At 46.9% G+C, this 15,000-nt stretch overlaps 2 protein-coding genes across 13 annotated transcripts in view; one reads left to right on the forward strand and one right to left on the reverse strand.

The window, feature by feature from the left end:
• The window catches only part of LOC125960040 (cGMP-dependent 3',5'-cyclic phosphodiesterase-like), a 427,252-nt gene extending 412,728 nt beyond the window's left edge, over positions 1-14,524 (forward strand). For all 4 annotated transcript variants that reach the window (XM_049693191.1, XM_049693192.1, XM_049693189.1 and 1 more), the window contains 7 exons: positions 6,618-6,748; positions 7,141-7,283; positions 7,809-7,875; positions 12,075-12,233; positions 12,314-12,648; positions 12,730-13,147; positions 13,221-14,524. In XM_049693191.1, the coding sequence (XP_049549148.1) occupies positions 6,618-6,748; positions 7,141-7,283; positions 7,809-7,875; positions 12,075-12,233; positions 12,314-12,648; positions 12,730-13,147; positions 13,221-13,595 (1,628 nt within the window). In that variant the 3' untranslated portion in view covers positions 13,596-14,524. The remainder of the gene's footprint in view (positions 1-6,617; positions 6,749-7,140; positions 7,284-7,808; positions 7,876-12,074; positions 12,234-12,313; positions 12,649-12,729; positions 13,148-13,220) is intronic.
• A 69-nt stretch (positions 14,525-14,593) lies between these two features.
• LOC125960055 (phosphopentomutase) overlaps positions 14,594-15,000 on the reverse strand; it is a 55,166-nt gene continuing 54,759 nt past the window's right edge. For all 9 annotated transcript variants that reach the window (XM_049693213.1, XM_049693217.1, XM_049693214.1 and 6 more), the window contains one exon: positions 14,594-15,000. This exon is cut by the window's right edge and continues 298 nt beyond it. The gene's annotated coding sequence lies outside the window, so the exon portion shown is untranslated.

Consider the following 15,000-nt stretch of genomic DNA (forward strand, 5'->3'; position numbering starts at 1 on the left):
CTAGGACCCTAGCAGCAGAGCATCCGACGCAAATCAGTCGACGCACCCCGCGACGAGTGCCCACGTGTGTGGCAAACACCACGAGGGAGCGCGAAACATTATTTTGATGGATCATAAAATTAAGCGCCCACCAGGGAAGGAGAGTAGGAGTCAATCGGGTGTTTAGGGGGGAGGGGAAGTGGGAGGGGGCTTGGTTATACAGAGCACAACAATAGCTGAAGGCTCATATCACTATGCCACCTGTCACGGTTGAGAATAGCGCGGGAGTGAATGAGTTATGGTTTGGTGTTCCGCCATTGTTGTGGTGGCCAAAGGTACGAGAAGGAGGGAACCAGCTGATGATGATGATGATGATGATGATGATGATTTGGTCGCGCTCAACGGTTAGTAACCAAGCACCGGTAGCCGTGCTTCGTGACATTTCACGTGGGTGGATTTATCGGTGCTGAAGGCATCGAGTTTCGCGCTGTTAATAACCGCAATACATTCCGGTCCGCCCAGCGCTAGGAAGCACAGCAGCGACCACATCGGATGTACATACGAACAGCATAATTACAGATCAATTACATGTGAGGAATTTGGATTACATTACGGTCGAAACCATTTTACTGGGGGCGCCAAAACTTTTGATCAATTCAATCAGCACGTGAAATCCCGGTCCGTATATCGAACGAAACGCAAGAATTCGCATGAATTTTAAGCAAACATAAACTTCCCCGGGTAGCGTGACTTTCAACACGACGCCTGATGCTGAATGCAAAACGGGAATCAATTTTCGCACGAAATTCCTATTCCTATTCGCCGAACATGTGACTACGTGCCGTGATTTTGAGCTAGATCAAGTGTATTTTTTGTGTTTTGTTGCCCCATGGGGAGTCACATTCGGAATGTGGAATTTATGTTCTATCTGCACAAACCGTGGTCCAAACCACGCTCTCCAGTTTAATGGCTTTCTATTCAATACGGCGTCGCACAATGAACGTCAGCGCAGGGAACATCGGCATCGGTTGTCGCAGGTGCACTTTGTTATTGATTTGATTCATATTTGATGTACCCCCGGGGGGTGCTATGGCTTTGGCGCAATCATGTGTATGCATGGTCTTTACGATGCCGTATTTTGAATGAATCGCAAATATGAAGAGTGTTGCGCAAATTTAAGATTTTTAGTGAACACGAACACGCACCATGCGGGCGTCTTTTTTGGTACATTGGATGAATAATTTAAACAGATGACTTTTCCGCTTCATGCTGCTATCTTTTTAACCTATATTTTATACTATTTTTCATCAGTTTGTTATTCAATTTTGCAAATTTAATACATTACTGAAATCAACTTTATTTTAAAAAAATTGTTTAAACTAAACTTATCAGATGCATTTTAATTTACAATACCGTTTTGAAAGCATTTCTCTTATGCTGCAAGATTTCATGTTGGATAATCCTATTTTTTACCTCTCGGGAATGTAATCTTTGCTTATCTATCAAAGCACACTAATGGATTTCCTTTTCGGTCGTCACATTTCTGTTGAATAAACCTTCATTCAAACCAACAATCTTCATATAGGCAATGTCGTAAATTACTTTCTGTGGTTTAGTTCGGTTCGGAATAGTTTCTGCCGTTTTCGATTTCTTCGTTATTTTCATCGAAACAAAACAAAAAAGAAGTTCAAAGATGATAAGCTCCATTGATAGTTCATCCAGGTCTACCGATAGTTCATCCAGGTTCGCTTCCTCCTTTTCAAATAAAACAAAGGATATTTCGTCGATTTGGCCGCTTCTTTCATCGATTCTATTTACGCTAGCAACACAAACCGTAGCCTGTAGGTCCGCAAAGTTGGAAAAGTTTCTTAACCCATCGGACCAAGGTTATCTATTCGGTCGCCTGTCAATACCAGCATTTCGCATTCGCTCGCGCAGTGTTAGAACGATGCTAGGATCCAAAGGAACCAGCAGAATGGACATGGAACGAACGAAACTATTGAAAAGTCAAAGTCCGAGCTCGTATCGTCGTCGGAACTTCGACGCCCCGATTGCCCCGGACATTCCAATCATTCCAATCGAAAGCCGCGATATGAAGGTTCAACCGCTTTCAAAAGGACACACACAAACACAAACAGTAGGAGGGGAGGGTGGAATGAGAGAGAAGAGGAGAAGATCGGTCGTGAGATACAAGCCGGCGGCTCAGGGAAATGTGTTTGATCTCGCTCCCTTTGCTTCTGTTTCATCTTGCTCGTTGCCATCGACATCGACGGCACGCCAATGCAATACCGTGGACCATGAAATAGCTGGCCCAGGCCTCCAGGCTTCATCCGTCCATCCAATCACAGGAACATTAATATCCCCGAGATCTTCCCGCTGCTTCTCGGTTTGTTTGTGGAGTTTGTTCCACTTTTTCGTTTGTGTTTTGTTTTCTCTTTTGTCTTTCAGCAAACTACTTTTCGAAGCGTTTTAACAGTGAAAGGCACTCACGGGAAGGATCTTCTTCTGTGTCGCTGCTACGGTTAGCGTGGTTTCCGTCAGAGCAGATGGAACTGCGTGGAAATGCAAATGGTTCTGTTTTATTTTCCGTCGCCAGTCCAACGCCACACGCGAGGCTTGCCTTTGGAAATCCATCTGCTAGCATTCCCCATTCGAAGTTTCCTTTCGCTTTGTCCCATAAATCAACAAATGAAGTCCTAGCGGTTCGCGAGAAACGTGTACCCAGGGATTTAAAACAGATCTTGAATAAGAAATCCACGTTCGTCGTTTCGTTAATGTAATGTGTATTATTCTTTTCGAATTTGGCTTAAGCTAAGGGCAGATATCGTAATCGTAGATAGCAGCACAGCTGCTTCGATGAAATCAGTCTTCGAGCTACATAATCAATAGACAGCCAGTAGTTACGATGGCTAAATATAGCTAACCGGATCGCCAATCAATTGCTGACGTACGCTGGTTTATTAATAATCCATCGGCCGGAACTTAATAACGCGTCCTAAAGATTATGAAACGCTGCACCATTCGCGTCCAGTCCGAAGACACGCGTCCGCAGACGCTAAGCTCATAAACTTAATTAGCCAATGAGCAAATTCAACGCACACGCCACGGCATGTGGTCATGTCGCTGTTCATCCAGTACATCATCCAAACGCCCGACCGACAACATGCCCGGAATTAGTGTCCCGATGTGGTATGGATCCTTGTGCAGCGTCACTCGAAGGACGATTCCGCTTTGTGATCCCATCTGTTTCCCTTTGTCGGTTGGCCTCCAAATTAATGAGCTTACAAATGTCGTCCTGTCCCAAGCGAACCATGTCCCCGTTCGGACTGTTTTCGTCCCCATTTTTTTTCCGAGGGATTGCCAACACGAACTTACTGTTTATCCTGCATCCCGGCTAAGGCCCGGCGCCCCTAGAGTGTGCCAGAATGACATCCGAAAATCCAAAACAGCGGCCCTTTACACAGCAAATCAAGAAACAAAAATCGCCCTCATGCGTCCGGTCAAAACAACAAAAATCGTGCCCCCCCCTCTGCGGCTCCGGGGCTCGGTCGCACAGCATGTGGCCGGCACTATTCAAAATAGCGAGCCAGCGAGCGAGTGAGCGAGCGATAAATTGTGATTTATGTTAACGATCATTCGCATGGCAATAATAATAAATTGTGCTTCATTTTCATTTCGGGGTTGCGTTGCGCCTTCGGTGCCGGTACTTGCAGCGACTGTCGTCTATCCCTGTTCCCCATCTCGTGTGTCCTTCGACACCCCTTTCCGTCCATCGGGTTACGGCTAGAGACGACAAATTGTTGCCATCATGCGCGAGTGAGAGAGGCGCGTCGCGCCGCGGCGGGGGCCGTGATTTTAATCATTTGATGTTCCAAATTTGTAGCCGTTGACTGGCCTGTTATGCAGTCGTTTGATGCCACCATGCCGGCCATTTTGGCCTGGGTGCAGACAGACGAAGCACACGATTTGGCAAAGCAGACACTTGAGCATTCTGATTGATTGATGCACTGTGGCCTTGACACCGTTGACAACTATCGTGGAGATCTATCGTGTCGCGAATGGTCACGCAAAGCATAAGCCACGATACATTCGACAAATTGGCGAAGCCTTAAAGGCTCTATCTAAAGAAGGGTTCCAACTGTAGCTCGTGATCGCAAAGTGTTGGACTTTTTTTTTCGCTGGTTTGATGACGTCGTGTAGCCCGAGAAAGAGAGAGTGGTTCACGAGTGGTTTATGTCTTGAAGCGCTTGAGTAAATAAATGATCACCATCGCCACCATTCGCACCTACCATGGGATGGCCCCATTGCGTCTCGCATGCTTGTGGCCAGTGGTACCGCATGACGATGACAGCTGATCACTTCCGGTGGTACCGGGGGTACAGTCGATCTGTTGCTGAGTAAATGTTTGCCAGCTGACGATGCTGGTGCTTCTTCTGCTGCTGCTACTGCTGCTCCTGCTTCTTCTGCTGCCGGGATGGCTGTTTCTATGTTTAGCGCATCGAAAGATGTGTTCGCCTGGAAGCTTGTTTATGGAAAAAACGGTATCGAATTAGGAACCATTGTTGGTAAAACTAATTTAAACATGGGCTACACACACACGCACTACAAAGACCAATTGTTTATTTGTTTTGGGCTCCTTGGCTCTGTCGATGCTTGTTATAAATAACTCTACCCATTCTAGACAATATTTTCGAAATTTCACTGACACAGTTTTATGCACGATTTGGAAGATTCGTCTCGCATTAGATTGAATATATTTCCGTGATTAGAATAATTTCAATATTTTATTCTTATTTAATGTAGGTAGCTTTAAAATATTGCTAGAATATCCTCTACCATTATTGTCTTATCATGTTTGGTCTGTATTTAATTATTGTACCTAATCACACTTTTTTGTTGCTAAAATACAAACGATATTTTCAAGAAAATTAAAGCAGGCAACAAAGACTGACCCTCCTTTCTTGAACATTGTGCATTGCACGAGCATTGTACATTGTGCACCATAGAGAAAACACTCGTTGCTTCAGCCAAAAAAAAACAATTCAATCAACAACATTGTGTTACTTTTTAAACCAACGATCTCAGCATCCCTTTTTCACGCCAACACGCTCCACTATCCGCTCCGAAAAGGTCAGTCAACAGTGGCTAACGAGCGGCATCGTCACCGGAGGTGTATTGTTTCTAAAATGCATCCACCGTGACTCTGCGAGCTCCATCGCAACATTATGCTTAAAGTTGCAGTCTCGTCCCTTCGACCGCCCAGTGCAACACTACCATATGCGCCAGCACATGCTCATAATCAGGATAATAACGATGGTAACCCACGGGAGTTGCTAGCACCCACGCACCCACACACACACACGATTTACACACACAAAAGCGACCCCCAATCCCACCCCCTTCTATTCTGTGTCCGTTTATGATCTCTTATCTTATGCGCGGTCGCTTCCTGCACCACGCTAGTAGCGTGTGCCATTTTACAGCATTACACTGTCGTGTGTGCGCTCCACATTCGCTCGTTCCGAGCTGAAGAATCGCGGTGTTTATATTTCATCATCGACGCCGACCGGCCACCATGTAACACAATGTAACCGAACCGGGGGTTACCCCAACAATGGAGCTTTGTTACGAGCATAGCGTTGCGATAGTAACCCCATTCCTCGCTGCGGGAGAAGACTACGGTAAGGATCAACATAAATTCCAACCCGTGACCCCCGTCTGAGCGCCCCTGCGAAACGTATTCCGATGGCCGGAACATTGTAGGAAGTCGGCCGTCACATAAAGCAGCAGCTGCATCGGTGCTGTTACGGTTGTTCTTTGCAATCTTCGCCATGGCCCACCTGAGATCCGGTTCCGTTGAAGTCATCCGGCATCCTGCTCTTTCTTTCTCTTTATCGCTTTGCGCTGCTTAGACAACGGCGATACGCAGTTGGCGTTTGGCGATATAAAAATTTCTAAACGATCTAGCACGCCAGCCAGTTCGCTGCTCTGGTCGAAACGATTGTTTCCTTCATCCGAAACGTGAAGCTACCATGGCAGGCCATATTGTGCCGTCGTGTCCACCACTCTCCCTCTCTTGGCGACCGTTGGGAGATGGCTTTTATGAGCCGTTACGGTAAACTGCTAGTGCTGTTAGCTGCTGTTGCTACTGCTGGTTGGTTGGGTGCTGCTGAACTAGTGGATCTGCCCGAGTCCCCGGGTTGATCGCATGAGAAGATGTCGGAAAATTTCCAATTAAGATAGACCTGAGACCACGCGCGCCGGTGCTTTGTTAACGTACAGATTTCCTCTGAGGATGGCTGTTGTGATGAAATAAAATTCATCGTACGAGTCGAGTCGAGTCCGCCTAATCTGACAAGAATGGCCCAACATGCTTAAGCCGAGGCTTAAGGAGTGAATTATCAGAATGGAAAAATTGCAGCTTAGCCTTTTGTCGGAACCGGGTTCCAAATTAATAACAGACAATAACGTCCACTCGTAAAAGGATATGCCGATCCTAAGCTTAATCCTGTACCGCTCGTGCACTGCTACCGAAGATACTATTACTGCAGTAGTGAGATTCGCCTCGGGACTTTGTTTCTATTGTGAGACCGAGTAGTGTTTTAATATGGCTTTCCTTCTCCTTCTTCTTCCTCCAGGTGATTTGGGCCAGCTGCTGCGAGGCGTTATGACCGAGGCGAAAGAACTGGCCGCTGCCGAACGGTGCTCTCTATTTCTGCTCGACAAACACACTGGAGAATTGGTATCAAAGGTCTTCGATGGCAACGAGGTAATGAGATGTTCGGGGTGTCAAGAGCGATGCAGATGCAACGCCAATTGAAGCCTTAATATCAACGGTTGCATCCGGCAAGAGGATGATGCCAGAAGGAAGTAATATGATGGATGGCCATTGACAAACGATTCATCGAGAATAATTAGGACACGTCCAACTTTCGCAATAAAGAGGGTATACGTGGCTCGTTCCTTGGGGTTTAGTGCTCTTGGCGCCCACTTCCACGAGCAGCGAGAAGGCTGAACGTGTTGTTTGATCGATCATATTGCACCAAACATAAAAGGGCGTCACCTAATAACATTACCGCCATGTTGCTCTGTGGTACGACCCAACGCTAAACCGTCGCCTATGCTACTTCTGCTTTTCTCTTCCCCACCACCACCGAGCAGGCATCGAAGGAGATACGGATCGAGAGTGGCAAAGGTATCGCTGGCTACGTCGCACAAACTGGCAAGCTGCTGAACATCCGCAACGCGTACCATCATCCTCTGTTCTACAAGGGAGTTGACGAATCGACCGGCTTCAAAACGAGGTAAGTGGCCTGTTGACAGCAGGGACCGGTGCAGGTTTACGACCAGAAACCACTGTATCGTTTGATAGATATGCTGGCGTTACGCTGCCACAAATGCGCAATAATGACCGCGAGATCGTGATTGTTTCCAGCGTGGCAACCTCGTAGCAACCGAAGCGCGAGTTTTCGGTTGACGCGACAATGGTGAACCCAAGGCATTACATTCCAAAAAGAGAGGTTTCACTAGGGACCATTCTCGTGTCGGTTCACTGAAAAGATTATGGAAATAATCAATGTGCCTAGGGTTGACCATTTCGTTGCGGTAATTCTGCTAATAGCAATTGATTCGACTACTTTGTTCTCCATCAAAGCCATTTTTAAGCTGCTTCTCTGAAACAACGGAGTAGGCTTTTCTAAGAATGCTGAGGCGTTTCTTGCTCCTTCCGAGGAACTGTTTACTGAGGACGGTATCAGTTGTTATGGCAGCCGCTTCAACCAATTTCCTAATACCTCACCGTATTCTTCTCCGTTTTGTTTTTGTTCTAGGAACATCCTCTGCTTTCCGATCTGCGACGAGGAAGGCGTCATTGGAGTGGCACAGCTCTGCAACAAGGTAACACAGCCAGCCAACATCGCACAACATTGACTTATGACCTGCCCTGGTCGCCTCTCACTCCCATCAACATCAATCGCGACATCTCTCGAGAACACTTTCTTCATGCCCAAGTGGCAGGCACCTCCACCGTAGCTTTGGTCGCGGGACGACAGCAATCGGAAGCAATCAATAAGCAAATCTTGTTGCTTAATCCTCGGGTGATGAAATTGCTGACAAGCGCACTTAAGAACGCAACCAGCAATGCCGACGTCCTGCTAAGCGTCACCATCGCTCCCATCCATCCCGTGCGCCGTGTGGATCCTGGTGAATTCTATGAAGCTACTACCGCTCGATGATGGAGAGGTGCGATGATGATTGATTGATCTAATCTCATTCCTTCGTCGGCCAGCCCCCCAGGCCCAGGCGAATGCTCATCCGGTTGACCGGATTGGAAGTGGCGAGCAATCTTCTTTGCCAGCTGAGCTCAGAACGTTCGGTGACGACGGTCTGGCCTGAGGCCTGGGGGAGGATCCTTGCCATCCTTTTGTCCATCTTTCGTGCGGCACACGGAGCATGGGTTTCGAGGAAGGCAAAGGGTGAACAAAGACCCGTCTGTCGGGCTGTCTGTCGTGCTCCGTTGAATTTCACCCTTTGATGCGAGCCATTTAATGGAACAGTTTGGAAAGGCTGCGTCAAGGTCTTATTGCATTCTCACTAGAACTACAGTGGAACATTTTAGGGATAAATTATTCGTTTCTATTTTAAGAAACTTATGTCCACAAGATGTGTTTCAAACGAAAATTCCTGCGAGCAACATCAAAGGACATTTCTCACCAAACTGTTTAACTATTTTATCCTTCGATTGTACCATTCGAACTGGAAGAAGCCCTTCGATACAATTAATTTTCAGCTGAAGTTGGCATAAGATGGACACATCATGTCTCTAAATGTGTTTCGATGTTCGAAGCGCACCAACTGCAGAACAACGACATCCTTCTCTCACACACACACACATCGCCGGTCAGTCGTGAGTTCATGAAACACGCCGAAACTTGGTTGTGATAAGCTGATGTAACCATTGGCCGCGAACACGAAAGTCACACTAAATGACCGACAACAGGGAATCGATTGTATGATGGTAGTTTGGGAAACAAACTCCACCATTCGCGTATTCGTAGCAAACTCACCAAGGCACCACGACCAGTGGAAAGCGAAGAGCGAAGAACGAAGAACTCCGAAGTAACGCCCTCCAGGGACCAATAAGATTTTGTGTAATCTGGTTTTTCGTATCATTAGCACCATCCCCATCATCATCATCAGTGGGAGGTGAGCTTGCAACTTTCGCACCGCCTCGGAATGATTGGATTGCGATCCCTTTCCTCATCTTTCCTCTCTGCTGAACAGGTGGTTGCTGTGGGGAGTCTTTTGTGCGCCGACACAATGCCCGTCGTGTGCGGTACTATCGATTGGATTATTGAAACTATGTTCAATATTATATGTTATTCGAAAGCTTATTTGTTTTCCTGAAAAATATGCTCCGAGGCTTACTGCTACTCAACAAGTTTCGTTATCTTACCACCTGGCCTTCCCATTGCCCGGATGCTTAATGCAATTTACTCTGCACTGCAGACTCAAAGCAGGAGGCTTACCCTTTCCTTCGAAACAACATAATAACTTGGCCTGGCTTTCGCCACTCACAGCATCGGGTACTCCTTCATGCTAACCTCAAACTGTTTGTGCTGAGAACAGCTAACAGTACTTCAAACTTGCCCCTTTCTGCGTTTGCTTTTGTGCACCTGCGGACGCCCTGTGAACGAGCAACTTCCATCTGCTGCACCATGATTCAATTCCTAGCGGATGCAGTACTCTTCCCAGCCAGGCCGGGATCGAATTGATGGGTTGGGCCAAACTTTTTGCTCAACAGTCAAGTGCAAGTTCGATGCTTCATACTCCCTCAACGTAAGAAGCTCATGACATGGCGATGAGATGAGAAGCATGGATTTCGATTCGATCCTGGCTGGTACCAAAACGGTACACTTGACCTCCAAAACACTCGTACATCTCATCTCGACTAATCAAACGTAAATGAACCAAAGTGGTAGTGGTAAGGTGGTGCATTCATCAGTATCAAACGGGCAGGGGGCAAGCCACAGGCATTGCAAACGCTGCGGATTCCAAACCACAACTGCAATCCATCGTTGCCGGCTCCAGGAATGATACCAGCATGCAATCCAGGCCTTTAATTACTTTCTCGGAAAGCTGTACCGAAATAGCCCGGTATTATTCCCATTTGCGGCGATAAGGTCGTGACCATGGGCGATACACATGGGCAATTGATGGCTATGTGGAGGCTGGATGGGCCGTGGGTGCTTACATTGTCATTTGTGATGATTACTTCCTGACCTCTGCTTCGGTACCAACAGTTTATTATCAGGTTTCGATCACTGATTGTCACAAGGCATTGGTTTGATTGCATGACTTTGCCTTAGGCTTTCGATTTCATTCGCTGAATGCGCAAAGCCAGAGCATAGTTGTAATGTTTGACAAATTTAGCTTCTCGGTGGGTACTGCTTCTCCCTACCTCTCTCTACTACTAGCTTACCGAATGTAATACGAAACTGCCAGCAAATTACTACTTTAACTAGAACACATGTTATGTGCCCAGATTCAGCTGGATGGCAACACAGTATTGCTTTTACAAAAACCCTCAAGTTGAAAACGGCTTTTATCGGACGAAAATAGTTCCCTGGCACTGGGTTTCCCCAATGCGCCGCTCACGCCATGGTGCAGAGGGAACCGTTGGCCAGGAGCTTGGAAACAAGGCAGCAATCACGGGGCTGTAGATTGGCAAAATGTGTACAATCGTGTTCAGATGCTTACATGCGTCCAGATGATGCCAACTGCCGGTACCGGAATCTCACTTCGCTACATGCACTTCCGCTCGCAGTGGTGCGAGCGTTGGTATGGCTGGAAGGCGACCAGAATGTACTCGTGGAAACCACTTTCGCAGAATGTTCCAGCCCATCGCACCCCCTCCCCCTCCCCACCCACCTCGTGATGCCAGGTGCACGTACATGTTCCCGGTGCCAACAGCGGACAAAGTATGGCTTGCTGGAGATTCGAACCTCATTCGCATGGAACGCATCGTCACGTTCGCCGTTCTTGCCTTTGCGGAGTGTGTTGGTATTCACGAGACATGTTTCTGGCCACCGGAATGGCAACTGGCAATGGGGGAAAACCACCAGATTCGATACCAATCGAACGCAAATCCACCACCGGCACTGGCACCGGCACGGACCTACAACCAGACAGCGTGGCGACGCCGGATATCACCGGCGCATCCGGGACGAGTGCGACGAATGTTATGTTCCCCGGCACACACTCCCCGAGGGCCGCAATACCTTTCGCTAATCTGTAACCCCTGCTTCGGTGATGGTTCCGCGATTGTGTTGCCCATCGTGGGTGTGTTTGTGATGTATCTTATCGCTGCCCTGCTGTTACAGGCAGATTAGCTGCCTGAACCTTTTCCACAAACAAGGACGGATTAGGTTCATACTTCAAAACCGTCACTGCAGCTAATCACACTAAATTGCCATGTCTTGACTGCGCCCCGGGGGTCTCATGCGGCACTTTTGATGCGTCCCTGAGCGGTGCCAATAGTGGTGGATTTGTTGCAATTTGAATGCTTGAGTGGTGCTGGCAACATCAGTTACGGACCAATATCACGCCAGCGTTAATAAATTACGCTTGTTTTGAATTCCTATGCCAGTATTTAGTTTAGTACAACGCAATACTTGTTATCAACAATCAAAACAGGGAATGGAAACGTTCCTTTGTACTAAACTTGTTAGATGCGAGTACTTTATTAGACTTATCAAGAGACAAATGCCCAAAGCCGTTACAGATAAGATTTTACGTAGTGTAACATTGTCCGGAAACAGATACGGTGTAATCGGATTTTAACAGCGCAACACAGGCAATCGAAATGATACGATTACTGTCGGCTTCATCTTATCATCAAACCACATTTATTGGGCTTTGCTCATTGTACGGCCCATTGATCGCTTACTCATTAAAATCGCTCAAATCGCTGAAATGTTTTTTAAGTACAATAACGATTACAATTTCACATATCTTATCAATTTGATTTGATTGTTTTACGTCGAGCTTTGCAACAGAACAGAAACTTTTTTCTAAAGTTTTGCTTTCGCCAACAGCTAAACGGATTCCATTTCGACAAGTGCGACGAGGAGGTAGCTACTGCTTTCTCCGTGTACTGTGGCATCAGTATTATGCACGCCCTGGTACACAAGCAGGTCCAGAAGGCGGAAGCGCGCTACAAGCTCTCCCAGGAGCTGCTGCTTTACCATATGAAGGTAAGAGTCACATCCAAATCTCCAGATCGATGCAATCCAAACTCACCATGTTTTTTCTTCTTTTAAATGATTTCTGGTAGGTTCCAGATACGGAGGTGAATCACGCCCTGGATGCGGTAAAGGAACCGGATCGAAACCAGGAGGAACTATATCATCGTTTTCCGCGATTCGATTTCTGCCCCCGGGATGTCCGAGACTATTCGCTCTCGGTGCAGCTGGCGATGCGCATGTTCTATGATCTGGACTTTGTTGGCACGTTCAAGATCCACGAATACAAGCTGGCTCGGTTTGTGCTGCTGGTACAGAAAGGCTACCGAGACACACCCTATCATAACTGGTGGCACGCGTTCTCGGTTGCTCACTTTGCCTACTCGCTGATGAAGAACCTACGACTGATCGAGCGAGGCATCATCACGTAAGTGTCGCTTGCTGTCTAATCCTTTTCCGTTGAACCACTGAACTGATTCGATAATTTCGTCTGATCTTCGTCTTACAGCAAGATGCAAGGATTCTCCTTTCTAATTGCCGCCTTCTGCCACGATCTGGATCATCGGGGCATTAGCAATTCCTATCAAACGCAAACGAGTAGCCCGCTGGCCCGGCTGTACAGCAGCGAGGGAAGCGTCAACGAGCGGCACCATCTGTCGCAAGCCATCTGCATACTGAACGACTCGAGCAGCAAAATCCTCGACGGTCTGTCGACGGAGGAATTCAAGGAGTGTATTGATTATCTCCGAGAGCTCATTCTGGCTACCGATCTGGCGAACCACTTTCGCATACTGCCGCGGTTGAAGAAGCTGCGAACGGACAATCTTTCCGAGGGCAACAACCAGCGGTTACTTCTGTCCCTCGCGATCACATGCTCCGACTTGAACGATCAAATAAAAAAATGGAACACGGTTCAGCACGTAGCGGTAGGTAGTTGCCGTTTATTTTCTCCTGAATCGCTAGGGCAACACTAATAGCCTTCTTGGAATCCATCCGCAGCACCTGGTGTACGCCGAATTCTTCGCAGAAGGTGATCTCGAGAAACAGATGGGCTTACGGCCGAACGCTATGATGGATCGCAAGAAGGCCTGCATACCGATGCTGCAAATCGAGTTTCTCACAACCGTCATCCGGCCTACGTTCGAGATCTTGGTACAGATATTCCCCGAAACGGAGCCATTCCTCAAGACGATCGATAGCAATCGGGCACAGTGGGAGCGCGTACGGAATGGTGCGGCACAGACAGGCAACGGCAATGGAACGGTACCGGGGAATGGTGCTAGCAGCGAAGGTGCGGCTAATCCTTGCCATAACTGCAACCCAACGGCCGAGTGTTGTGATTTCTCTTGCTACACCAAGCAGCACCAAGGTTAATTACCATTGCTGTTACCCAACCCATTGAAGATGAACACAAAACATACAAGGAAGAAGAAGACGCAATTTGACTCGAACGAGGAAGAAGGAGGCTCTAGGACACAGGGATCGGCATAGTGAATAGTAACGTGAGGAGAAATGTGGAATGGTATGTTGATAGCACATAGTAGATCCCCTCCCCGTTTGTTTCTAATTTATTGACCAAGTATTGTTAAAGTATTGTTGTTGTTATTGATAGTTTTGCTCCCGTAACTGTCCACACGATAGTCGTATGGCCGATGATCGTAGCTTCTAGTACACGAAGTGCGTCCTAACGCGCCTTCAACTATTAGCGCCCCAAAATGATACACAGTCGCGCACAAGTATACTAAATGATTGTTTGCTGGCAAACATATCTCGTTGTTTCGGTTTTCTATTGTTTCTACCAAAAGCACCGAAGTCCACTTGCATGTCTTCAGACAACTAGCGTGGCGTGTATAGGTAGCTGGCCAGAAAAGAGTACAGAAACGTACCGACATACCAAAGTACCCCTGCTTCCCCACCAGGGTACCGCAGTCGAGCGGTTGCCATAGTTCCCTTGTAATACGCACACACCGAGGGCGAGATCGTGCATGTAGTGCGAGAATCTTGCAAAGATATGTAGGCTGAAGGACATGGAGGTAAGGAACCATTCCATGTTCGGTGTAAGAATATTTGTAGAAAAGATGAGAAAGAGAGCAAAGCGGCAGGAAAAGAGATATAAAAGTGAAAAATCAACCAAATTTGTGGATATATGTAGTAAAAAAGCAAAAAATAAGAAAATAACACAATTTACACGTTTCGCGTCAATGAACTCCGTAGATATCACGATTCGTTACGTTGGTTTCTGCAATAGAAACACAGGAACCCAAGCCGTTCTCCCTCTGTTCATAACACCATCGCAATCTTAGTAGGACAATTTGGCTGAGGAGAGAATAAAACATAACAATTTTGAGTGCAATAACATTCTTAGAGACAGCTCATTTTACACATTACAGGACATTTATTAGGCAAGAGAAAAATAAATATGCAACCATTCTTTACGTGCAACAAACTACTACCACGAACGTCGGGAACGCATCAAATTAGGTGTACATCCCTGCGATAGAAAACATTGTCTTCTAACGCAGGCATTGTCGTCGAGCATCAGTAAACATTCAGTAAAACATATTCTAGTTATTGGTTTCGCCAGTTTTCATTCCAGCCTTTTTCTTCCCCCTACGAGGGAGCTAGAATTTGTGTAGGTTTGCTAGGAGGTGCGCTTCCTTTAAGTTCGATTCACATTCGAATTCCTTCAAGGGCGTTTGTTAGATGGGGCGAATTGTAAACACTATAGAAAGTGTAGCTTTTGGGGCGTTAAAAGTAAAATAATAGTCAATCGATGCGT

This window comes from Anopheles darlingi, chromosome 2, assembly GCF_943734745.1.
Source record: "Anopheles darlingi chromosome 2, idAnoDarlMG_H_01, whole genome shotgun sequence".
NCBI classification, from domain to species: Eukaryota; Metazoa; Arthropoda; class Insecta; order Diptera; family Culicidae; genus Anopheles; species Anopheles darlingi.